The sequence below is a fragment of the Rhea pennata genome, chromosome 10 (assembly GCF_028389875.1).
Source record: "Rhea pennata isolate bPtePen1 chromosome 10, bPtePen1.pri, whole genome shotgun sequence".
Classification (NCBI taxonomy): Eukaryota; Metazoa; Chordata; class Aves; order Rheiformes; family Rheidae; genus Rhea; species Rhea pennata.
In genome coordinates, this window is record NC_084672.1 from 78,619 (window position 1) to 105,066 (window position 26,448).

At 41.0% G+C, this 26,448-nt stretch overlaps 1 protein-coding gene and 1 long non-coding RNA gene across 5 annotated transcripts in view; one reads left to right on the forward strand and one right to left on the reverse strand.

Annotated features, from left to right (window-relative positions):
* The first annotated feature begins 116 nt into the window (after positions 1–116).
* LOC134144862 (uncharacterized) lies at positions 117–23,331 on the forward strand. Its single transcript, XR_009959497.1, has 2 exons — positions 117–255; positions 20,592–23,331. It is a non-coding gene; the product is annotated as an uncharacterized LOC134144862 (long non-coding RNA).
* IQGAP1 (IQ motif containing GTPase activating protein 1) overlaps positions 3,573–26,448 on the reverse strand; it is a 76,988-nt gene continuing 54,112 nt past the window's right edge. For all 4 annotated transcript variants that reach the window (XM_062584113.1, XM_062584109.1, XM_062584111.1 and 1 more), the window contains exons 20-38: positions 25,629–25,712; positions 24,934–25,005; positions 24,774–24,843; positions 23,971–24,179; positions 22,641–22,796; positions 22,317–22,480; positions 20,871–21,095; positions 19,608–19,748; positions 19,429–19,513; positions 17,358–17,590; positions 16,443–16,575; positions 15,995–16,097; positions 14,372–14,507; positions 12,435–12,522; positions 11,774–11,986; positions 10,500–10,666; positions 8,757–8,879; positions 7,721–7,829; positions 3,573–6,048 (exon numbers count right to left, since the gene is read on the reverse strand). In XM_062584113.1, the coding sequence (XP_062440097.1) occupies positions 5,935–6,048; positions 7,721–7,829; positions 8,757–8,879; positions 10,500–10,666; positions 11,774–11,986; positions 12,435–12,522; positions 14,372–14,507; positions 15,995–16,097; positions 16,443–16,575; positions 17,358–17,590; positions 19,429–19,513; positions 19,608–19,748; positions 20,871–21,095; positions 22,317–22,480; positions 22,641–22,796; positions 23,971–24,179; positions 24,774–24,843; positions 24,934–25,005; positions 25,629–25,712 (2,625 nt within the window). In that variant the 3' untranslated portion in view covers positions 3,573–5,934. The remainder of the gene's footprint in view (positions 6,049–7,720; positions 7,830–8,756; positions 8,880–10,499; positions 10,667–11,773; positions 11,987–12,434; positions 12,523–14,371; positions 14,508–15,994; positions 16,098–16,442; positions 16,576–17,357; positions 17,591–19,428; positions 19,514–19,607; positions 19,749–20,870; positions 21,096–22,316; positions 22,481–22,640; positions 22,797–23,970; positions 24,180–24,773; positions 24,844–24,933; positions 25,006–25,628; positions 25,713–26,448) is intronic.

Below are 26,448 nucleotides of genomic sequence, written 5' to 3' on the forward strand. Positions count from 1 at the left end.
AGCCCGGTGCCGGAAGACTACCGCTCCCGGCATGCCGCACGAAACAGACATGGCCGCCCGGAAACCCAGTGCCGGAAGACTACCGCTCCCGGCATGCCGCGGGGGTGCTCCGCCGCGCTCGAATTACTTTGACCCTAGGGCGATTCCGTTCCGTCTCGACCCACAATACTGCCCGGGGCCCCTCCCCCGACCAGCCGTCCCGCCGAAGTACTGCTCTGTGGGCATACTGGAGCAGGAGCCTTTTCTGCGATACAGGTTCGTTATCAGGAGAGCAACAGGGAGCATAGCGGGGACCGCGTCCATATTCCAGAACATTGGGTTGTGGTACCGCTTTCTGGTGACACGAGGGCTGTTGTGAGTACTGCGACGCCAGGGCGCTCGCGCGGCACACTTCCTTGCTGTGCGCGTTCACAGGAGGAGGGCAGCCGTAAGCCCGGTGGCGCCACGGCGCATGCGCAGGACGAGTGGCTGTAGTAGCGCACACGGTGTGGTCACACGAGAGCCCACGAAGCCACTGTGCACCCGTAGAATTCTTGCTGCAGCTCTGCACTGTGATCGCAGGAGAGCAGCAGTGAGCAAATAAGCGCTGGGCGCTTGCGCCGGACCCTTCGCTGCAGTACCGCACTGCGATCACGTGAGGGCAGGAGTGACCCCGGTGGAGTCATAGCGCATGCGCGGGACGCCGGGCTGTAGTACCGTGGTTACCACGCGGCAGGAGTATGGACGTGCAAGTGCGCATACGTAGCACTTCTGCAGCAATACCTTTAGAGAACAGGGGCGCAGTGAGGCTTGCGGCGCCATGGCGCATGCCTGCCAACATCACGCACTGGAGTCGGGCTGCGGTACGCAGTGCGGTGCGCTCAAAAAACAATCCCGCCAACCTGGGCGCCATGCGCGGCTCAGCCTTAGCTCCGCGGGGACGCAGGCTTAGCACCCTTTTTTTTTGGCATTGCTGCTTTCTCTGAGGGAAGAAAAGCGCACACAGCAGAGGAAGACGGACTGGAGCCCTTAGGAGCGGGACCCAACCTCTGCCCAGCCCTGCAGCACACAAGGACCCGGGGGGGGGGGGGGAAGACACCGTTATTACCCCCCCCACACACACACAGAACCCCCTGCAGCAGCCCACGTTTATTACTCCCCGAGAAACCCTCGCAGCCCATGAACATCCCCTCCCCAACTGGCTCCAGCACCTGCAGACCAGTCATCCTCCAAGCTCTGACTACTCCAGCCCCATCACTCTCTGGGGTCAGGGTCATAGCAGGTCTGAAGGGATGGGTGGAGAGACAGGGATGGGCAGAGGAAATAAATGGTTGTGGAGAGAGAAAAGGAATGGATAGAGGGGGTGGAGAGAAGGGGGGTTAGAGGGGCATGAGAAGAATGAGCAAAGGGATAGGATCCAGCAAGAGAAATGAATAGAGATGGGTTGGGGAGAGAGATGAAGGAGGCACATGGAACAAGGGGGGGGCTGGAAAGAGAAAGGGATGGGAGACATGCAGAGGCACAGGGAGCTGGGCAGAGTGACGATACAAGAAGGGTAAGGATAAAGAGCTGGACAAAGGAATGGAAAAAGGAAGAGAAGGACAGAGACCTGGACAGAGGAACAAGGAGCTAGACAGAGGGACTGAAAGTTTGTGCTCGAGGAGCAGAATAGAGGAAAAGTGGGATGCAAATGTGACAGAGGAAGAGAAACAGGAAAGGGGAGCTGGACAGAGGAATGGAAAACTCAAAGATGGGGAGATAGACAATGGGTTGGGGAGTGAAGCAAACAAAAAGAGGACTGAAGAGCCAGGTAGATGACAGGAAGGATGCACAAACCCTAGGAGGGAGGGAGGTGCGATGAAGAGAGATGAAGCTGTAAGGGATAGACAACTAGAACCACTGTGAGAGGGATGAGGGAGAAAAGGTGGAGGGATGAAGAGCATGACAGAGATGGAGGCATGGACACGGGGGAGGCAGGTGGGGATGGGGGGAGTGGGAGTGCACTGGGGTGGAAGGATAGAAGGAGGGAGGAGCAGCAGGGAGGGACAAGCAGAGAGAGGGAAGGAGCAACAGAGACTCACCATGGTCTCTGCTCTCCACCATCCAGATGCTGGGTCCCCCTGCTCAGCACCAGTATTCCTCTTTCAGAGCCCCTGGAGGGGGGTGCCCCCTGAGAACCCTGGATCTGCTACTCATCTCCCACCTCTGCCAGCCCTGGGGCTGGGTCTGTTTTGGGGGCCCTGGGCAGGGTTAGGATATCTCAGGTCAAGTTTAGGGGTGCTTGGGGACACCTGGGCATGGCTTGGAGGGTGTTTGGGGACCCTGCAGCAGTTTTGAGAGGAGGCAGTAGGACCTTTGGTGTGGCAGTCAGTGCAGGGTGTTTGGCAGTCAGAGGGAGTTTTGGGGAAGGGTTTGGTGTGCATAAAGACCAGTAGGAATTTTGGGGCACTATTTTGGTGTCCTGGGGCAGGGCTTGAGGATATTTGAGGTTTGTGAGGCCACCACACTCCCAGTGAAAGTGGCAAGGAGGACCCTGGTCCAGTACAATGCCTGTGGGAGTAATGCCAGGGTACAGTAGTGCTGGAACTGAGCAGCCTGCAGGACGATACGACAGGGCCTTGCCTGTTTAATCAAATCTAAAAACATCCGTGCTGATTGAGAATAAAGGGCAGTTGTAGGCTGCCTTGTGCTTTTCTTACTGGGGCAGAGCTGGACAGTGCTGAGAAGGATCTTCTAAGAGTACTATAGGGCTGCAGAGGGGACCTTGGTGGTATCTGAGACTGTGCCAGGTCCATGAGAAGTCTGCAGCTCCACCAGCAGTGCCAGGGCATCTGTCCCGCTCCGCCAGAGCATGGGACATAAGGTATACAAGCCATCCCAGCCAGCACTGGGAGTATTTGTACTGTTCAGGCAGGATGTAGGGGTTCAGTCGCTTTAGGGATGGTGGTGATGGGCAAGGTTATGGAACTGGGGATTTTGGGGGCTGCTTTGCAGGGGACATTCACTGTGCTCTTGGGAGGGTTGGATTTGCACGCAGGAACCTGGGCATTGGGAATTGCATCCCAGTGGGGTGCTAGTGCCTTGGGTACTGTGTGTGGGTCTCCCCATGGGAGACCCCAGAGGAGAAGGAAGCCCTCAGAGACCTTGTCAGGGATGAGGAGCTTATACCTCATATTCCTTCAAAATCTCTTCCGTTATCCTTCTGCCCATATTTGCCACATTGCACTCTTAGGCACCCAGAAAGGGAGATGGAGGGCCACAGGGATTCCGGAGAGGTTCTGCAGGCAGGCAGCTCACACATGTGCACTGCTGCCCACTCTCCTTGCTGCTGGGAGCCCGTGCTCTGGGCACAGGCCATGCAGCCTTGCTGCTGCTCTCCAACATCCTGGGAATGGGCAGTCCAGCCCACCATGGCTGCTGCTCCCTTCAGTTTCCATGGCAGCCACTTAGCCTTCCTGTGATTGCCGGTACTCCCCCGTGCAATGGGGGCAGTTGCCCCTGTCATGCTTCCTGGAGTAGAAGTAGAGCTCTGTGGCTTTTGCTGCCAGGTCACCACTGCCCCCCTGCAATCACAGTTCAAATAATAGCACCCATGGGGACAAATGATTTTTTTTTATTTTGATGTGAGTTACAAAGGCAAATTTTACCAGCAAAGAAAGAAGACATGCCTTCTATTTCTAGTTACTCCCATGGTAAATACAATGGTGCAAGGGAGTAAGCAAAGCTAAACGACCAATAAATTACAAAATACATATATTCAGTGCTGAGACTGCATATTTCATCAGAGCTTTTCTTTTTTAAAAAAACTCCACCATTTCATACTGTTACTCAGCTAAAATGAGTAGACTCCCATTTTTTTTATGATTATTTTCAAACAACCAATTTGGTTTCTTTTTTTAATTTTTGCCAAAAGCCTGATTTTTTGATATGTGTAGACAATAAGGCAAATCTTGTAAAGCAACTGTGAGGATGCTTTCCTCATGGGTACTATACTTGATTAGTAGAAGACCACTACTAACACCTCATTACCTCATCCCATCCTTGGGTTACCTCATCCTCTCTTGCGTTATAGTTTAAAGGGTTTTAGCAGACATTGGAAAGTGTTGTTTTTTATTACTTCCCTCAAAGGGGTAGGGATTAATCTCTTGTGGTTTGAAAGCTTGCAGAGTATAGCTGTATTTCCTTAGTGATCGTTCCATAATGTTCTACTATGATTTTCATCATCCTCAATACGAAGAATTAAAGTTAAGTCCTTCTGTTATACATCAAATTCAGAGACAGCTAAAAATCTATGCAAGACATACTCCTAATTCTCACCTCCTCTTCAGATACCACTGGAAGAGAAATCCAATTCTAAGGTTTCTCTCTTTCAGAAGATGATCTACACAATGTTTCTTGGTTTTGGTATGTAAAAGGAGGAATTTTTGGTATTGGGAGTAACATGCATCAGTATTAAAATATATTTAAATACATTTAGACATTGCCAGGCTGAAATACATATTTAACTCTTAAAGGATTACAGAAAAGTTATCCTCAGACATGCGGCATTTCAAATACTGAGTGGCTTTCATTAGAAAAAGATCTGAACTGGCATTACTAACTCAGTGCAGATCAGAGAGATAAGGCAGCTCAACTAAACCCAGTTATCTGAAAGAATAGCACAAGTGACCTAAGAGTAACTTAAAATTTGCATTTCAGAGAGATCTTTTGCCCTTTTTTCTTTTTATTTCTTCTTCTTCTTTTTTTATTCTTAAAAAGTGGTGGCGTGGAGTGTCTTTCTGGGGCAAGCATCTTTAGCCTACAAGCAATTTTAAGGCCAGATGTTTTTATGAGTCTCTCTGCATTTCTGTTGGATATGGCAGAACAGCCAGCACCACCACCAAAACTGAATTAAAAAAAAAAAATCTAAGTAGTTAAAAAAGGGGGGGGGGGCTTAGGTATAGCTAGCAAATTGAAACTTTTTAACAGCTGACCTACTTAAGACAGTCATCTTCCTTTGACAACTCTACAGGTAGAGCCTAGCGTTTATTGCATCAGATACAGATACATGGAGCATTGTTCTAAATTGGAAAAAAGCAAATTTTTATATTTCAAATGCTGTGCAAGCAACACTGAAAATTAACATCTCATATTTTTTAAATTTCCCTACCATTCTCCAAAAAGCTTTCCCCCTCCCTCCTTATGCACTAGTAAATACGTTCCACAGTCCCTCTATGTAAGGGGCCACCTGTAAATTATTACAGTGTCATTAAGAGAAATAAATTTGAGAAAAATGAGCCACTAAAACTGTTCTATCTGCCTATCGTACGTATATACGAATCATTCAGCGACTATTCTTGACACTTAACAATTCCCTAGTCTCTAATGGTTCTATTTCAGCAATTGGCTGCCACCACCACCACAAGCTCACGTACAAATGGGTAACCTAGACCTTGACCATTTTTTATTTCATTCCTTGCAGTTAAGAGAATAACCAAAACCTGAATACAATCTGTAACCTTTTTTGCTTTTAGAAAGAAGCAGACCGATTGCTCTGTAGTGCCATCTTTCTCTTCATACAAGCAACAAGAATTCAAGCCTTACAAAGCACATGCTTAGGCAAATAAAGCACACAGATGCCCTATGTATACTCTAACACTAGTTTAATCCCCAGTGCTCTGTAAAAATACATTCTAAATTAACCTCCTCTCAAGGAACCTTCAAAGTAGACGATACAGATCATAAAGACAGAAGAAACCAACTCCCTGCAGACTCAGTCAGGGTCAATTCACTGAGGTTCTCATTCTTCCTTCATGATACATATGATATACTCTAGCAGGGCATGGGCATATATTGATACACATAGCTATAGCCTTTCAAGATAATGTCCTCTATTCTGAGAGCTAGAGGAGACGTTAAAAGATGTGCAGATTTTTCTTTTATCTCCCCTTTCACAGACTTGCTGGCAGAGGTTAGTTATTTCCCATAAAATTTCTTATTCAGAAGGAAGATCAGAAGGTTGACATTTACTTTTGCTCTGTCAAACAACTTCATGACTGCAACGCCTTCATACTGCAGCTGCAAAAGATCCTACCAAAGAAAATACATTTATCAGTGAGAAATCCTCCAGGGCTAATCAAGAATCTGTAAGACCCTAGGATACAAGGGGCTTTTGAGGACGATCTCATGAAATATATGGCATAAGTTAGGAAAATGAGTGGCTTAAAGATCTACCAGCACTGCTAAAACCACTCTAAGACAAAAGATCTTCATCTTTTTTAAATGTTTATGAAAACGTTTCATTGAAAACTGTGAAAGAGAGCAGAAAACAGTTCTAAGAAAGCCAAATTTCAAATCTAGACATCTCCAGGCTTTTCACTTCCTCAATTGCCATAAGGTCGTCATAATTTTTAAAGCGCGTTTCTCTATATGCCTAACCATATTAGGTACCCGTGAAACATTATATTCCACAGCATGACTTTATAAAAAGCTGAGCGGCCACAGGCCTTACAGAGGCAGTTTAGGGCACTGCGATCTAAGGCAGTCCTTCACGAGGACTAGAAACAAAATGCTGATTCAGTGATGCATCAGAGAGGGGAACAAAAAGACTCTCCTGATCTGTCTCATCAGTGGACTTATGTCAGCAGCCCCACTCTTGAATACCAAATACTGGAGGAGGCATTCATCCAGTGCTACTGGAGGGAATAATCTGTCTCCTGCTGCTGTCCAGTCTAGGTGACACTGGAATAAGTAATTATAAAACTACTACTCCTGTTTTCCATAAAAATTTTGACAACGACAATGCAACTCTTTTTACTGATGCCATTGTTAATGCTATACTTGGATTAGTGCAGTCAGATTCCCCGCTCTCAGAACATTTGCATTTTCTGCAAAGCAGCGCTACAGAGGAGTAGTGGTACAGCAATCTGTATGTATTAAGGGTGAATGACCTGGGGTAACCAAATGAACCAAGAAGTTCACAAACAGCTCCAACAGATTAGAACTGAAATGAACTAGAAGAGTCCTCTGAGCACTTATAGGGGACATGCACTGCAGCGGTGCCTCCTAGCAGCCAATTAGGGAACATGTGAAGGAGAGGAGATACAGACTTATCACGATGCACAGCGCTCCTGCACATAATCTATTTCAAGACCCCTGAGGCACTAGAGATCAAAAAACCTAGTGATGCCTAGGGAGCAAATTTTGGGGGACACCCAGAAGTAGAAGGAGTGGACAGAGATGTCAGGCATAACAGTACCAGTGTAGGAGGCACAATGGAGACTGTTTGGAAAAAGTTAGGTCTGCGTGCCTTTTCCAGTGGCCTGGAGTAACTAAAAGCTGAGGACTCCCAAGAAGTCGGCAGCTAAAGAAGCCAGTTAACTGCAGGGTGGCAGGAAAAACACCAGTACGCAATGAGTGGCAGAAGCCAACATGCCCAAGCCCAGCTGACCACTGCAGCAGACTCCTGATCTCTTTGCTGTAATGGAAAGTTGTGAAGCGCACACATGCGTGGATGTGTGTAACTATGAACACAGATCGGTATCAGGAAACAAACAAATTAGTCTGAATCTCCCACTTGCATTACATCCGTTTCGCCTGCAAAAGGGTTGTTTTTAAGTGCATTTTTCACACTGCCCAGGCAGAAAAATATGTGATTAATATTACAATAGTGTCTGGCAAGCAGAAAAAGTATTTGCCGGCCGCATGCAGCCACAGAACTTACAGATCATACATTTTCAATGTTAAACAGGACAGTTCTCACCTGGTAATGTAACATAAAGGTTTCCATCTGTACTCCCATGAATTTTGCTTTTACCTCAAAATCTCCTACTTCCTCTGTTGGACTGATTTCAAATATCACATTTTTAAACCTATGAAATTTGAAAAATGGAAACAGTTCATTACTGAACACACAATTCCTAATGAAACAAGAAGGGAATACACCAGGTGAACTCAGAAGAAAAATTTCCAAGAATCTCATTCTTAACTCTAATTCTCTCTCCCTATTTAGAATGAGACCATAAAACCAAACCAGACTCAGGAGAATAATGAACGGAAACACAGTCTATGTCTACCAGAGCACATCTTTATGAAAGCAGTAATATCCTATCATAGGAAACAGGATACTTTAGCACTTGCATATCAACACCCTCTTTAGTGTGCAAAGCACAAAACAGCATTCAGAGTTGGAAAAATTCTTGAAGCAGGTAGCTTTTAAATATTCCACAAAAGACATGACAAATTCTCAAGGCTAACACAATGCAGTTGGACAAATCCAAACTAACAATAAGTTGATTTTTTTTTTTCAACAGTGAGAGTTCTAACTATTGGAGCAATTCACTAATTCACTTGAGGAGGTACCCTTCCCTGACTGCAGGGGTGGGGGGGAGAGAGGGGAAGCGATCATCTTTAAATTTTGCCAAACCTCTCTATCAAAGATCCACTTCAGTTCACCCAGAAATAACAGAACTGAAAAGAGATCACTATGTAAGGTTTCCTGGCCCTTGCTACACAGGGATGCCAGCCTAGATAATTAAAACAATTTGTTCAGCTTTGATAGCTAAGGCTACAAACAATGCTGAATTTCAAGAGTTCAACCGTAAAGCAATCTGTCATGATCTCAGACAAATATCAAGATCAATAGAACACAAACACTACTTGCAGCCCCCCAAAGGGATTATGTTCCTCAAGTCTGTGCAAGTTACAAGTAAGAGACAACAGAATTTAACATACCTGTTTCCCTCTTCCCCCAGAGAGCTTACTTACCTCTTAAGGTTAGATTTTAAAGAGAAACTCACTGGTTAACTTGCAGGTCTTCAATCTCTAATAGCACTCCCTTCTCATGAAGTCGAGCTGCCGTATATTTTAGAGATATCTTTTTACTATTTTTGCCTTTCATCTCTCGAGGTTTCTTAGAGACCCTGTGACAAATAGATGATGAGTCAATGAGTAGGGAAATCCAATTTGGGCAAGTAGCTAGAACCAGTATAGCTAATAAACTGTAACTAACACTGCTGATAAACTGACTAGAAGAAATACATCATCCACCTACATCACATTTGTAGCTTGGATGTTATCTGGGGCAAAAGCCATGTCTTTGTACGCTAGAAAATGAGAACAGGAGCATGTGACTCGCCTAATGCATGAAATCTTTAATTTCCTACTACTTCCCCAAACTCTTACACAACAGGAGGAAAAAAAAAAGAAAAGAAAAGAAAAGACATGGTACTTTATAGGAAGCAGTTCCATTTATCATTAGGCAAAAGTGAATCTTCTTAAGGTTAACAAGGCATTTTATTCGTATTCTGAAAATGGACCAGCAACAGCAATTTCTACACAAACAGAAGTTAAAAAAGTAAGTGTAGCTGATTAATTCGATGATCCAAAATTACACACATCAGATATACTTACGCGTGACCTATGGCCCTGACTGGTTTACACTGTTTAAAATCTTCCTCTTCAATCTCAGTGTTCCTACTGCATGTCCAAGGGGAAAACCATTACAGTTGTCCTCCTTACCCGTTAGACTAATCTCTCCCTCACTGTCCATCCTTAACTGCTGCCCTAGGGTTTGACTTTCTCCATGTCTATTTGAGAAAACACAAAGACCCATTCTATCTTACAGTTCAAGTTCTACTTTAAAGTAGGTCTGCTTATCATGCCAGTAGTTACAGGCTTAAATTCCCCTACATCCCCCTGTTTCACATCTCTATGCTTCACCCTTTCCAGTAACAATTCACAAGGGCCAAAAAGCCACCTCTGAAATCTCTTCAAAACAGAAAATTCTTTCTGCAGCATGTTCAGATGAAAAATGTAACAGAAGAACATCAAAGGAACTGCTGCTTTATATCAGAATGACACAAAGTGGGATTTCTCTCACTTATATCAGCTGTCAGAAAATTAGGAGAATATGCCAAACTTTCTCTATGGCCAATTGCCAGAAATAGGCACCTCCAAGAGGGCACGCAAACCCATTCCCCCCCCCCCCCCCCCAAAAATAATCTCAGCCTAAAATGGACAACAGTTCACTGCCCGTCAAAGCAAAAGGAAGTGATGAATTTAGGAGGAAGATATCACTTTTTGTCAGGAAAACCTCAGCACCTGAATTGGCTTCCATTGAAATAAACAACTCAGGACAAAAAATAAGACAAATCTTAATCAATGCTTGTAAGTAATCAAAATAGAGAACTTAAAAGTTAGATTAGCTTCATTCTCTGCTTTTAGAAAGAACGACAGGACAGACTGAGCAGCAGATGTGTTATTTGGGCACCTCACTTTATTCCCCCTGCTTCTATGTTCCCCTCTCCCAGAAGGACAAAAAATATTTTAATATGTCTTTTTGACCTCATTCAGGGCACTGCCCTCTCCCTGGTATTTTCACACCATTGGTATGATCCTTCTGCAGGATCATTAGTTTGGTAAAGTGCTTAGACCAGAATCTCTGAGCAGATGGCAGTCCCATTCTTCTTAGCATTGACATATAACTTTATTCTTTAAGGAGTGCTTCTAGAGCCACAGCTCCAAGGTCCCAAGATACTTACTTGCCCTTGCTTGCCAGGTTATCCAAGCAGGTTTTGATGTAGCTTTTGTAATAATCCACTTGTTCCCCATAAAAGGTAGCTTTGGAGTTCAAGGCACTGTACGTCTGCTGCAGCTTCACCAGCTCTGCCTTTCTTCTCTGACGGTATCTACGCTGATTTCGGATATCCTACAGCACAGAACGACTTAGCAGCCACTGCTGGATGCTCTCTGGCAGTTGCTCAAGCCCAGCACATTGAGACAGACTATTTGAAATGCACTATTTTGATTTGGCTTAGCCTTGCTTTAGGCTACAAGCTGTAGCGAGATTCCCCAGTCATACTTGCCCCAGTTTAAGCTTCACCACCTCTTCTGTGTGTTGACTATTTATGGAACTAACCAACTCCCTCCCCACAGCAGTTTATTTGAATGCGTTTTTGCTTTCTCCAACTTAGATGCTGCCAGAGCTGCAGTGACTAGAGCGGGCACTAGCAGTAGGGGAATCTAAGGGTTGCGTCAACTTCTACCTTCTCTGAGTAAAAAAGAAATCCTACAAACGCTATAATCATACCAACGCACAAAATTTCCTCATCTTTCTTTGTCAGCCAGCCATTTTAAAGCATATGTTACATTAATAACTGAGCAAAAAAGTGTCACACAGTCAAATCAACTTCCTTTTTCTTTTCTGATGCTTATTAACTACTTGATGATTGATTCCAACATAAATAAATAATCACCTTTAGAAGTCATGTTATGTACATAATCTTTCTCACACATTACCTCGGTGAATTTGTGGTACAAAATACATCCTCGCCATAGTAATGAACAACAGTATGATACCAATTTTGAAAGATTTTTTGTCTCCTGCTTTGCATTTTAGGAATTGTTGGATGGGTATGTTTAAATACAAATACTGCTTAGGATTTCTTTTAAGTTATGTGCAAGGTTTTCTTGTGTGACTAAGTTTGTAGAGGCACTATTTAAACTAGTGAACAGCAATAGGGGGAGGAAAAAAAACCTCAACAGATTAGGGTTTCCCCCAAGCCACAGTATTTTTCCTTATAAAGTGCCCGAGATCCTACCAGCACAAGCATTTGAGAAGATATGAATTTCTCATTAAGATAAATGACTTTCTAAACACAAAGAGGTGAAAACTCAGCAACAAAGAAGTATGTTTCATGTTTCTAAAGTAACTAATGCAAAACTTACTCCTGAAAACTCCATAGACTAGTTTCACAACACTGCAAATTGTGGAAAATCATAATCACGACTACTAGGAAACCACTGATGGAAATACCTTTGCAATATCATTGATTAGTTCCTGGTATTTATTTTCTGCATTCACAGTCCCCAGTTCTGTCAGCTTCTTCAAGCCTGTCTTGATTTTCTCTTTTTTTTCTTGAAGATTTAAATTGCTGTCTTCCTTTACGGATATAGACTTTTTCATCTTATCAGGAGTTTTAGCATCACGAATGGCCCGTTTCTGCATAGCTCTTTGATGCTCTGCTTCCTAGGGAAAAAAAAAAGCAACAAAGCTACAAGTTCACAAACAGATTGATTTTAAGGTGATTGGGAACCACTCTGACTTCCAGCATAACACAGGATAGAAAATTTTGTTCAGATATTCCTTTACTGAAGCCAGTGAATGCATTTTTGGCAAACGCATTCATGTATAGGAACCAGCACTAGCCCACCTGCTGTTTAAAACAGCCTTCTAGATAGACAGACAGACAGACATTTAGCAGCTATCAAAAATGTTAAGTTTATGCATACAATGTATTTCCATTATATTCCCTTCCCATCGTTGTGACACGCATTTCCATCATCAACATGTCACAGCCCCACTGTAATACACAACCTCTAGGCTTCGATGCAGATTCCCAAGTATACCCGCATATGTCTGGATAGACAATAATTTCTCAGTCCAAAAAGAACGTAAGGAAGCAAATTCTTCATACTTGCTCTGAAGTAGCTGGAGTTTCTAAGATTTCAGTCAGGGTTTCTCCTGGTTGGAAGCGGATTACATCAACAATTAAACGCTTTGTACTGCAAAGAAATCAAGGAGAATAGGCGAGAACATTTAAGGCTGAAAGACCTTCAATATTCTTGCTTTGCAACAATGACAAAGCATCACCAATTTCTCTAGTCACATTTTCACTGGATGCACACTTGGCCTATCATAAACCAGACCAGATCCCTGATAACTCAGTGTCAAAAAGTAAATTACTTTTCAGAAACTAGTTCCCTGCGAGGTGCTCTTATGCAGTACACCGGTTTGCTCCCCAGCACCTTCGTAAGCACTGGGAACATTACCCTCTATATTCCAAGGCAGCCCCAGTACTGCTATCTGGACCACAGAGGCTGCAATTCTAAGGTGAAAGGCAGAACAGGTAGCAGCAACAGCAATCTCATGTAGCCAGAAAAAGTCTAAAATAATACCTATCCATAAGTGCACTTTAGTGCTTTGTAATAGGTATCAAACATCTCCATAGGGACTATTTTTTTACGTATAGAGTAATTGAGCCCAACTGGGTATCTGTCTCCAATCTGGAGCAAGACAGTGTTGTTCCTTGACCTCGGTTACGATTTAATCACAATCAGTGCCCAGTCCGATGCAATCTGTCCCTGAAGCAGATGATGAAACCAAAGCGTACTTTCAATACTTTGTAGTGAGGTTGTCATTATTTCTGGCATCACACAAAGTCTGTCAACACCTTTCTTTATCATCAATATCTTTGATTACTACAGGCACAGGCCCAAAATCTTTTCTGTTGTAATCAGTGTTAGATTCTTTTGGTGGGTGGGGAAAATACTGATATATCTTTTGAGAAACCCAGTTAATGTAAGTTATTCTTGGAAGGGTGACTTTTTTTCGGGAGGTCACTGCTCCGGCAAGACCCAGTGTAAACCAACCTGAAGACTTCTCAGTTTAACTATCTAGCATCTGAGTAAGAATGTGTATTCACCAGAGCAGGTGAATATGCAACTGAATGCCAGATAGCTGCTCTACACATCTCAGCAATAGGGGCTTGCTTAAAACTGGCCAAGAGATAGGAAATAGTACTAAGTCCTCCCAGATGAAGAGTTTGGTAATAATGAAATCCTGACTGTTCATTGCTCTCTTTCAATTAGGCTCACATCGCTTCTTTTCCCAAAAAGCTATTAGGCTTCATTGGATAGAGTCAGATTTGAGGAATACAGAATCTAGAGAGAAGGGGACCACATCAATTAAATAAACCAAAAAAAGGACAAGAACAACAGCAAAGATATCTGAAGGAGATACTTTCCCCAATTAGGGGAAAAGCTACATAGAAAGAAGCTAATTCTGTAAGAACTGGCTAATTTAGCAGTACAGTACAATATTACTCATATGTACTAGACTTTTGGTTACTCACAGATTTTCCATATGTTCCTCATTTTGTATTAAAAATATTTGCATAAGGCATTATATAGGCAACACAAATATCAATACATCTAAATTTTAGATCTGCAGACTTCAGGGTTAAATTGTGATAAACACAATGAATTACTTCAGAGAGCCTTTATGAATTATTCACATACAGGTAAATTTGCCTGCTTTGGTCTCACTCACATCCAGAAGCTTTTTCTGACAGTTTTCCCCTCCAGAACCAGCAAAAAACAACAACAAAAGCCAAAACAAAAACTTTTAAAGGAAGCTAAATTCTACTGTGACAGAGAACAAAACAGAACAAATTTAACAGCCACAGAATTTCAAGGACATGGCTATAAGCTCACTGTATTCTGAGTATCAGCCCCACCTTAGCTTAAATTAAATTTCGATTCTTTTATTTTCACATACAGATTAGCTGTAAAGATTCAGCTTCTACCCTGCGCATTGTCTGAGATATGTGCCAGGCAGTTACCCCTCACTTACTTCAGCAGAATTGTCCTTGCATCCATCTCTGCGTTCTCATCACCAGGAACATCAAATTTATTAGTGAGCGTGAGAGAAACTTCAGTCTTTGCTAGCATTTCCTTGCTGGGGTCATTAACATTGCCAGATCCTTCCCCTGCCAAGTAGAAAAAGGTGTTATACATTTGATTGTATTCTTCTCATTCTTGACTGCTAGAGCTTTGTAATTTTTCCTACTTAACAGACCACAGAAAAATAACACTGAGCTTCCCACACTGTTAAAATGATATTTCATATGCCAATAATGGATTTTTAAAACATTATCTTGAATATGTCAGAGGATTTTTCTTCACAAAACTGACAATGAATGGGCCACGAAGAGAAAGGTAGCAAGTAATCTCAAGTCTGTAGACCTTACAAACGGGGTATATCTTGCACACTATATCTCAGCCTCTCTTTCTCTATAATGAGAAGTCTACCTGGCCAGCCAAAAATATGTTAAATAGAAGTATCGGTCTGCTTTATTGCCCGTGTCATCATTAGAATGAATTTTTAAAGCAAAGAGTAAAACGCTTATTAGAAACCAACCTTGTAATCTTCTATTAAACAAACTAAACTATCCTGTCAAAAGGAATTTCAGCTGCTCTAATTGTATCTGAGCTTTCTGTCAGAACACTTGTTAGGATGTGTTTTTCCAAACATTTGTCCCCCTTTTCCAGAGAGCTAGAAAAAGATAAAACTGAAATATTAACCACACCAATACAGTATATAAAGAAAAATGAAATGAAGGGGCACTTTCTAGTTAAACTCAAAATCTAGGTTCTCTCAGATAACACCTTCCTCTGTTGTTCATGAGCGCTTGGAAGAAAACAATCATTCCTTTAAAAGGCTCTAACCTTTCTCATCAATCAATTTATAAGTAAACATTTTGCTGGCAAACCATCTTCTCCAAAACATCCTCACCCCCAAATGGCAGACTTCACGCTCCCAATAGCTGCAACATGAAAAATCAAGGAAGGAGAAAAGCTCATGCGACTTTCCAGTGTTTGTCATCTCATGGAGCAGTGAACTGTAGGGTCAGATCCAGTTTTCAGAAAACTGTCACAGATTAGCAACAGTAGTGTTAGCTTCTTCCTCCTCCATTAGAAGAGGGTAAAATTCTCTCCTTTATCAGATATTCATTAATGTATAGAAATAATTGAATAGGAGGGAAGCAGTTACCCTACCAACCATACCAAAGATCTTTATAGGAACACACGTTCCTTTCAAAGTTCAGTAATATATGTAAGTATTTTACATTACAAATACAGATCTCTAGAATGAAGAACAAATCCTTTCAAGTAAGCTGGGGCAGAGCGGGGAGATCCAATATAAGGGAAGAAATAAAACATTTCAAAATTTATTTCTTCTAGAAATTCAGGGAAGTGGAGGAGAATGGGGCAGAAAGAAATGAGGCTAGTGAGGTTGTTCTTCCAGTGTAACAAATTCTGTTGTGAGAAAGAACAAACGAAAAAATTTGTTGCTGCTCTCTTAGAGCACCTGCTTTCAAATGACCTATGACGACTCCTTATATAGCTTCTTTACTGTATTTCGGATCATTTACGGCAATATCACATATTTCTTAAGTAAAATAAAACAGATCACCTATTAAGGACTCAATTGTAGGAACCTCTCCCAGATCATCCAGCAACTCATGGATCGGATCATTGTGCTCTGGAGCAATTGCATCTTGATGGTCTAAGAGCAACTAGATGAACAGACAGAATTTGTTTATTTTTTTTAACCACAGATCCTTTTCTAGCCAATGAAATGATCTCACTCAGAGCTGGTTTCTTTTAGAAAGAGACCTTATTTCATCCCAGTCCAAAGCAGCAATATCAACATTATCATATACGTTATTATACACTTACACACTTTCAAAACAACTTAGAAAAAATCATAAGGAAATTACTGAATTCTATAAATTGACAAGCTTTTACACACTAATGACAGTTTTTACCTTTAAATTTGGTAACCTGGATTTCAACTCAAAAGTAGAATTTTCTTTGTGAGCATTGCTTATAAAGAGCAAATGTAACCAATGCATACTTACAGTATGTGTATTGATGATTTCACCAATGGAAATATAAATAATTGGTTTAGTGAGAGTAACTAAGTCAGAATATTCATCAATATTAAATTTATCTTGCAATTCAGGGACCTCACAGGCAGCCTGAAAAAAACGTCTTTGAAAAAAGGAGGAGAAAAGAATCAGTATAACTCTATGAGTCACATGACATATCAAGAGCATTAACTCCCTGTGACAATCCCAAGCAAAACCACTGTTCTATAATCTTCTGTACATCACAGCATGCTACAATTTGTCGACTTTAGTGTACCACAAAGTAAACTCAAAAATTTAATTATTGTCATTGAGCATGTTGACATTCGCTCATTTTCAGCATCCACAGCACAGGTCTGTGACTCAAGGGACTCTGTTCACGCATCCTCCTGCCTTCAGTGCAAGAACAACTCCTCCTTCCCCCCTTCCCCCACCCTGCTCCCAGCTGCCTTTGGTTTTCCTTATTACAAAACATGAAAGGTTGAAAACAAGAGTTCTGGAATGAACATTTGATTTTACTACATAAACAGCAAAACACCAACCCTCTTCAATTTCTGAGCACCAGTTAGCTTTTACATGAAGGCAGGGTTCATACAGGAAAAAAGAATGGGGTATGTCCGTATTAGCTGTCTATGTCCATAGTATCACGATAAATACAGAGAAAGTCAACCTTAATATTGACTTGTCATAAATCAGAATACTTGACTTGGCAATCTCATTAATATACTACGCATGGTTTGTGAATTCTGGGTACGCATTGTATTTGCCATTGTCACCGATGTTTATGTAACTCTGGGAGTGCAAACTCTTATTTTCAATAGGCTACTTATTTAACAGAGATGGAAGTTATATTTACAATTTATTATTATCCCTGTCAAACCTCCCGACTTAGTTACGGTCTTCTACCTGAATTTCTGATATGACTGTGAAAGGTATTCATTAATGATGCTTAGATGCGCATTGTCTCCCATGAACATCTTATTGGATGCAGCATGCTGTAACATCTTTGCAATGGAACCAAGGTTTCTGCGTTGATCTGTAGTCAGCTGACCTCCAGCTGAAAGATCAATGATGTCAAACGCATCTGGTGCAACAATGGCCGGATTCATGTAGCGATAATAGAGTAAGTTGCCAACAATCTGGGAAAAGTTGAGTAGAGAAACATGTCAATAAACAGAGGTATAGATCACAACTACATTTTCCTGAAACTATTCTGACTGTGCTTTGATTAATTATTTTTGTGCAAGCTGTAGGCCCATTTCAAGATTAAAGTTCCACTGTCCTGTCAAATACAAGCATATGCTATCCCAAGAATCTACAGCGTAAAGAAGATTAAGATGCAGTAGGATGTTAATCACAAAGAGGGAAAAACGAGCATGACTAGCTACAGGAATATAAGGCTACAGATATGCCTATGTATAAAGATTTAAATTTTTAATCTATAAAATGTATGGACAGGAGATATTATCAAGTTATCAACGCACTACTTACGTGATCATGAGAAAATTTACCATGGGAATTAAACAGAAATGAGTTAGTCTGACAGAGGGCAGAACAATGACTGTACAGACAGAGGAAGCTAAGATTGTAGTCCAAATATAAGACAAGAGCTAGTTCTTGGAGAAGTGTGCAAAACAGGCCGCCATCTCCAATAAAGCAAAAATGGTGAAGCATGGCAAAACAAGGAGCCAAACTGAGAAAACTAGTGGCTGTTTTCCATTCTTTCTCCAAACCCCTTTTCTTTTTCAAAATAACTCAGGAAGCCAGCAACAATTTCAGACACAGTCCCCCAGTTAAAAAGAAGCTAGTGTAACTGAGAAACCATTTAATCCAGAGATAATAAATGCAGAAGCACAAAAGATTAGTGTTATTCACTCGAAACACTGTTGTACTCCCTCAGGTTATGTCACAGGATTACAGCAGTCAAAGCTGTTTCATGGAAGGCAATAAGAAAATGCATCTGTGAGAAAAATCATATTAATAACATCCAAACTTAGGAGATGGGAGAACAGAATAAAAGGTACTACCCAGGTAGCTTTTGTTCCTAAAAATTTACTTGTACTCATTGCACACACTGCAGTTTTGATTTTCCTGTGGACAGTTACACTGTTTCCACAAGGACTAATGAAAAATGCAGTTTTCCACCTAAATTTACAGATGGAAAAAATTAATTCACCTGCATAGAAAGAATCGATGCCTCAGAATGGGAAAGCACAGAACTAGAAGAGAGAAGAAAACAGCATTCAGATTGGTAAATATAATTTAATGAAGTAGAGGGCAGAAAAGTTTAAAGAGACATTGTCAAGTATTCTAAGATAAAAAGTTTATTTAATTAACAAGCAAAGGATTTATGGACATAAAGGCCACAAAAAGCTATTAAAAAAAAAAAAGAAAAAGGAAAAGGAAAGAAATTTCAGTGAAAACCAAAAAGCTATACTCATTTGAGTGCCTACTCTGAGCATACTTCTAGTTCTCCAAACATACTGGAATGCAAAATACAAAATGGACTAGAAATCATGAGCAATTGTTGCTGTTTAAATGTTCAGGACTGTTACAAAGTATGGGAATTAGGAACATCAGAATTTTTAGTACAGAGTTTTTTTACTTGACATTGTCTCTTTAAGAAAAGACCAGCTAGCTGTGATCACTCCAGCAAAAACAAGGTTTACTTCCTAGAAGGAAGAGTACCCCAAGTCCAGAAACCTAAAGGACCAAATATACAAAATATTACAAGCAAAGCAGAAGCAAGAGAATGCGTCCTTTTGAGCACTGTATTACATCTCAGGTGTTGTATATGAAGCTAACAGTCAAACACCCAATGTGAAACATTTTACGTAAGTTAAAAAGTAATATATACAGCTGTACATACACTCCTATACACATGTGTGTGCATGCGCATGTACACAGGCGAAGAACAGGATACCCTTGCCACAGCCAAGCTGCTGGCAGTTATTCCCAAAGGTGCTCAGGTCCTTACCTTCAGAAGTTCATCCTCACCAGCATCAGGGAATTTCTCATGCAGAGAGTCTTTTAGCACTTTGGCAATGAAGCGCATTCCATAACTTTGGAAGAAAGAAAAGGCAAATAAAACTGTTGCTAGCATTTTTATTACATCAGCAATTTCTTCAGAACAGTACTGCAGTACACCAGACTCACGGGATTTTATCCACTGAACTAACAATAGCAGACAGGAATTTGTCCGTCACTGTCCTCATGTTTCTGATTGAGGCATCCAGGCGCGTCCTCACCTCTTCATGAGTTAGCGCTTGTTCAGGTGTAACATCATATGGCAGTTTGCTATTTGAAAAAGATCAAACCTATGAAGTATTTGTCAGGCCAGCATTTTTCAGAAACAGAGCTAGACAGAATTTCTAGGTAGAAACAGAAACAAACTAGCTTACATTCACTTGGTTGCCAAGGGCTGAGCATTGCCTTCAATCCACATTTTAGGCACTAGAAGAGTTGAAGATTTCTTGCTTTTACTTTTGCTGCTTGCCTTGCTCTGGACATTGTTAGAATAAGACTCAGCTAACTCAAAATTGTACCTTTTGTACAGCATAAAGACATACAGTCCAGGCAAAAAAAGGTGCTGTCTGCGGCATGTAGTGTTTCAGGCTACATAAAAGTCAGTGAAACAGCAAACTACTCATTTCAACATTGAGCTGATAAAAACTTGGGTATAAACCACAAGTTAAAGCAATTTCTAGAAAAACTGACATCACCTGCTATCTGCAGGAAGTGGTGCCAAATAAGTGGGTATGTTTTTTCTATAAGCTAAATTTACTTCATTTTGTATGGTTTTTTTTAAGTGCATTTAAAAAAAATTAAAAAAAAAAAAAGAATCCTCAAGATTTAGCACAGTCTCATGCATTGAAGTAAAGAATCCAGAACAACTCTCTTGAACAAATAAGCAAAAATCATCTAGCACACAGAGGTCCTGCAATCTAATTCTCATCAGCAGCTGACATGAATTTGAAAGATGTTATGACTAAGAATTTCAATATTGTGCTTTTGCTCCAATAAAGGAGGCTTTGTATGCTTGCAGATAGTATTTAAAGCTTGCACAGGGTATATAAGAAAAGAACAAGGGCTAATATGGAACTGATTCCCAAGTACTTTTTCTCCCGTGATCTCTTCTAGGTTACACGGCATCTCACAGCTAACTTTCAATTCAGCACAGTTCAGTGCACAAAGAGCATTTTCTCTTCCATTTCCTAATGAGATCTTCCAACACCCTCGGCACCGCTGTCAAAACATGATCTTTCTCACTCTCTGATGAAAGCTGATTCGAGGAGAAAAAGCCAGTATCAGCTGGACAGATGCATGCAGCGAAGCCAAGAATAGTCTGAGAGGATTAGCAGAGCAGCACAAAGGAGCCAAGAAATGTTTAGAAAAACATAATAGTAACGGTTCTCATACCTGGCCTCACCAGTTTGAGACTCCATCTGGTTAACCCAAGACTTGTAAATATCCACAGGATCAGTTTTGATATTGAGTGATTTGTCATCAATGATTTCCTTCACAACCGGTGCCAGGATCTGCCTCAAGGCATTCTGACCACGGGCACCACGGTTGAAACTCACCACCATTTTAATAACGGTAGGATTCCCAGTCACAATCTCATGTATTTGATCTACTTTTGATCTGCAGAAGAAAGAATCTGAATGAAATATGAAGTACACATAATTCTATCTGTTATACATAGACTTCTCAGCATAAAGGAAAGCGTTACAGTGTTACCATCAGGAAACATGCATTTGTACTAAAATCTTTATACAGCAATAATCTGCAACACTGTATAAGAGTAATATTGGAATATTTTTCAAAATAGATGAGATAAGGAACTTATGCCTTTTGCTTGGGAATTGCAACACAGTCTGCCAGTAGCCAGCCTGATGTCAATTAATTATAATCCAATTGTACACTCCATTTGACAATGTGATTCAAAAACACGAAGGTAACAGAGAGTGGTTGATGTAGAGAGAAGAAAAAGAACTGTACGTTTCTTCCAGTACTCAAAATAAGTAAGCTACACCAACAAAAGCCATTCCTAGTATTCCACCCCAGGGAATATAGCAGCAGAGGAAAAAGCATCTGCATTTCCCCAGACCATTCCGAACATGAAGAAAAGAAAAAAAAAAAAAAAAGAAAAAAACACCCTCTTTCAGCAGTTGTTGCTTGCTTCGGGGCATACACTATCTTCATGGTTAAAACACATTCTAAAGAAATGTTAGAAGAATAGTCCTCCCAAATTTTACTACACATTGTTCTTCAGCAAGTTGTGCAACTCCGCATTATAAAGAACTGCAGTCATGTAACATCAAGTTCCTAAGGCTCAACTGACCAAACAAAATGCACCTAAGGATAGCCAGGTTTCCTAAGACTGACATTCAATAAGATGACCAAATAATACAGCTTCTTGGTTTCAGTATCCTCATCATTAGTTTTTGGAAATCTAGTTAAAAAAACAAAAACAAAGACACGCTTACTGTCAGCTTTCTCCCTGGCTGGCAAAGCTTGAGTTGCTCTAGACAAAAGAGCAGTTTATTAGAGGTTTTTATAATCAAACATTAGAGAATTGAGGTTAGACTGAATTTTAGGATGACTTTGCATTATATCAAAGGAAATTGCCTTATTGTGTAGCAAAGTCTTGACTGCAGTGAAGAGCCATCATCCTTAATGGACAGACTCAACTCCTCCCTTCTAGATTGCATTAAGAACAGATATGAAATGGAAAGAGCAGAAAGAATGGTCAGTTCAGTATTACCTGCATACTAGCATGAGACACCATGGGAAATCTGCCTTAGTTCTAGAAATTCCCAGAACTGATTCAACAACAAGGCTATACTATATGCTACCACATACTTGATCTCTTCCTGCAATGCTGTTTGGAAAAGCCTCAACAACAGGTATTCCTCTCTCTGGTTGGATGCATAGTTATACAGTGTGAAGATCACAGAATCCATGAACTTTGTGGATTTGTTCTGAGGCATCTGAAAAATCAGCTTGGCCAAGTAGGTGGGATTAGTCTGCAACAAGAAGGAAAATTCAGTGTGCATTCCCCCACTATCACTGGGAACTAAGATGGCTCAAAAATATAACACATAAGCAAGGACTAGGCCAAAACATATAAGCCTCTAAGACAATAGGTCACTGAATGCTTTAAGAGCAGCATTAAAAGCTGTGTACCTGAAGTAAGTAAAACAGATGTTGATAGGCTTCCAGCTTTTCTCTCTTCTCCTTGCTCAAAGCTTTCAGACCTCCCCTTTGTTTATTCAGCATCATCATGTCAGAGAGCTGTTCCTTGTTCTTCTTGGTAAGCTTTTTGCTATGAGAAACAACATCCTAGAACGAAAGAATACAGGATAGCTTTCACTCTAAATATTTAGTAGCATGCAGTACTGGAGAACAGTTGCATCTGAGAGCCCGCTTTTCTTGCACATGGAAAGGCAGAGTCAAGGTATGCATGATGCCTTTAAAGTGGAGCATGATATGTTAGGTCAGTGATTTCTTTGTACTTTATGTCTGACTTCCTGAATTTGTCATGTGCTCCTAGAAGGGTTAGCCACTCTTGACAGTAATTAGTATCAGAGCTGACAGCATCCTGAAGATGTCTGAAAATGTTTTCTTTTAAATTGGGCTTGAACCCTCAAAATCCTGTCCTACATTCCGCTACCTCACTATCTCTACATACTCTGTGAACAATAGTTCTTTTCACTGCAGACACCTACCCAAAAGGTGCAGCCTCTATCACAAATGAAATTTTACTAAACTAATCCAGATCTTACATGGAGACCAGATTCATGTCATGCCGCCCAGGACCAAATCAAAAGCTGACTAGAACTTCAGCTTGAATAAAGACACTGCTGTATCTGCAAGAGATTGCTTTTCCGTTGTTGTTGTTTTTGTGGGGGAGGGGGGAGAGGGAGGGAAGACTGTTTTCCGCTTTTTCTGTGGAATTAATTACATCAGCCAAGTGATAGACTGGGCCTCCTTTAGCCTAAAAGCAGGCATATGTCTCCTGCCTCGGAAATCATCTCTCTCTCTGTTACAGCATCCCAAAATAAGAGCAACTAAAATGTGCGAGCTTGTGTGTCACTTGTTCAACCACAAAGGAACAACAAAGCAGAGTTCTCAAAGCCTTCAAACACAGAAACTCCTGCTCTCATTAGGTCAAGATAGTCTGATGTGGGTTTTCTTAGTTTATGCTTTTGTTCTGTTTTTAAAGCTTCAGGTCCCTTCTCCTCCCACAGTTTTGTTTCTGGCACTTCGCATTAAATGAGTGGACTGGAATAAGAACTTACAGGAAGATAGTTTTAAGTTGACATCTGGAAAGGCGAATAGAATAGCTAATTAAAAATTATCATATTTGCTTATCTTTGCAGATCTAGGGCAATAGATATGCCCTAGATTAGATAGTCCCAGAGCAACTGAGCAACCAAGGCCAAGAGTTCTCCCTGCTAACTGCCACTCAGCTCAGTTCAATCTGTAGCTGGTCTCTTTCTGGCATATTTCCTACCTGCAATGTAATTTTGTTTTTCACTAGCAGCCCAATTTTGATGTCCATCAGATTGAGGTCATTTTCCAGTTGCTGATTGGATCGGATCAAAGTTACAACTTCCTCGCGCAGTTTCATTAGCTCAAGCTCCTCCTGAAAATCTTGGTCACTTTGATCGAGCAAGTGGACAAACTTCCGTACCACAGCCATAGGTGGGTTTTCAGCATTAACTAAAAATAGGTGAGAAAACATCAGGGGATAGAATCACAGAATGGTTGAGGTTGGAAGGGATCTCTGCAGACTATCTAGCCAACCCCCCCTGCTCAAGCAGGGTCACCTAGAGCACATTGTTGAGGAAGCACTCTGTCCAGATGGCTTTGGATTATCTCCAAGAATGAAGACTTCACAACTTCTCTGGGCAACAGACAACAGAAATTAATATGTGCTTCATCAGTGTTTAAATAGCACATGAGGGAGCAGTCTGGTCAAAACAAAATTAACACCACCAATTCTGAACAACTTCTGGCAACATTTGAAATTTCCTGTTTTGGTTAAATCATGAGAGAAAAGGAACTGCAAAGAATCAAGCAAATATCAACCTAAGATAGTCCACACTGCTGAAGCTGATTAGAAAGTTGCAGTTCTATTTCTCAGCAACAAAAGCAATGTCTGGAATCAAGTTTTCCTTCAGCCTCAAGAGCACCCTACTCATTGCACTCTTGCTGCTTCTTCAAAATTGTCCTGATGTTACAAAATACAATAGCAACATCCCTTGCAAATACAGATGCAAGGCACGTAAGTTTTACTCTTTCGGTAATACTTACTTAGGGTTTTGTAGTCTTCTCGTGCTTTATTTGCTCGAATAAAGGCTTGAATTTTTATAACATCATTTATCTAGGATATAAAAAATATGAGCACTTGAACTCGTTCACGGCACAGTGCAAAAGTCAGATACTGCATTGATTTAACAGAACAGCCTCTTACATGGTCTCTGAAATACTGCAGACGGTCTCTGTAACGCCTTCTGGCTTGGTACATTCTGGTCATTGATTGAATCTATGGAAAAATAACCATATTCTCAGATAAAAACTTTCTACAAAATGTTTTTTACAAAATAAAACAGCAGGGATTCAGAGAAATACAACTATAACAATTAGCGAAGAGTGGGAAAGAGTGAGAAAGAGTTAAGAAAACCAAGGCTAAACAAAACATTAAAGCAACAACTATATACTTTTTGCCTCAAGTACCTGAGTTGTAAACACCTGGTAAATCCCAATAATTTACAAATTTTACAAAAATTAACAATTATAATTTTGAGAGGGTAAATAGATTAGTACAATGAAAGAAGAGGGCAATTCTGAGTGATGGGCTGAACTGTACAGAAAGGAGGTTGTAGTCAAAGTTAGGAAACACTTCTTGAAAAATAGAAGACTATTATATTCCTCTTCCCTCCTATCCACCCTCCTCCCCAAAAAAGGAACAAATGTCTCTCCTAGTAACTTTAATAGACAAAAGTTCTTACACTATCTGGACTGTGATAAGGGATGATTAATAATCCTGATATCTGAAATAATCCAGACAGTGAATAAGTCTGTAGGTCATCTTATATAACCTGAATATTATTTTCTATTAGTAACTGTTTTATGGCATTTGGAATAGGCTCCCCCTCAGAATCATACCTTCACTACTTGGTCCTTGTGTGCTCGTAAGTAATCCAAACGAATTTGATATGCCTTCCTCTGCTTGTAGCCACGCCACTGGGACTGAAAACAAAAAACATGCTCACCTGCTTTGCTTTTCAGAGTAAAGCAAGGTAATTATAATTCTGAGATTCTTTCTGCTCCTCAGTTTTAAAGTTGCCTTTTGGCTGAACGTAAAACGTGACAGAGACATACTTATCTTATCAAACAAACTGTAGGAGACATACAGTGAATCATTAACTACTTATTTCACCAGCTGTAATAATGAGAGACTTCAAATTACCTCATGAAGGGCCCAGACCTCCAGAAGCAGAGTTAGAGAATAAAGGTAGAGCTAAATAGGCAAACTGACATAAACTATTCTACTGGGGCCACATGGTAGATGCTGCTGCTGGAGAGAAGCGATGTAAAATTACAAGTCTTCTGAGCAGACTGGCTGCTACTAATACTTGGAACAAAAGTTAAACAAGTGTTTGGAAAGACCTAATCACTACGCTTAAAGGGAGAGGATGTTATTTTAATCAATCGGAAGGTTTTATTTTTATATATACATATGTATGTATACAAACACATACATGTGTGTGTAACACAAGTGTGTGTGTGTGTTAAATGTACGTGTTACTTAGGCAGGAAAGAAAACACATATACCACTCAGATAATAAAGTCATGATAATGTACAAAGCACATACTTCATTTATACATATTCCAGTCATAACATTGGCAAAAGATTTGTTTGTTGTTCTCCTACAAGCGCCCAACCTCACCCTGAATACCCTACCATCTCCTTTCATCTCCTCAA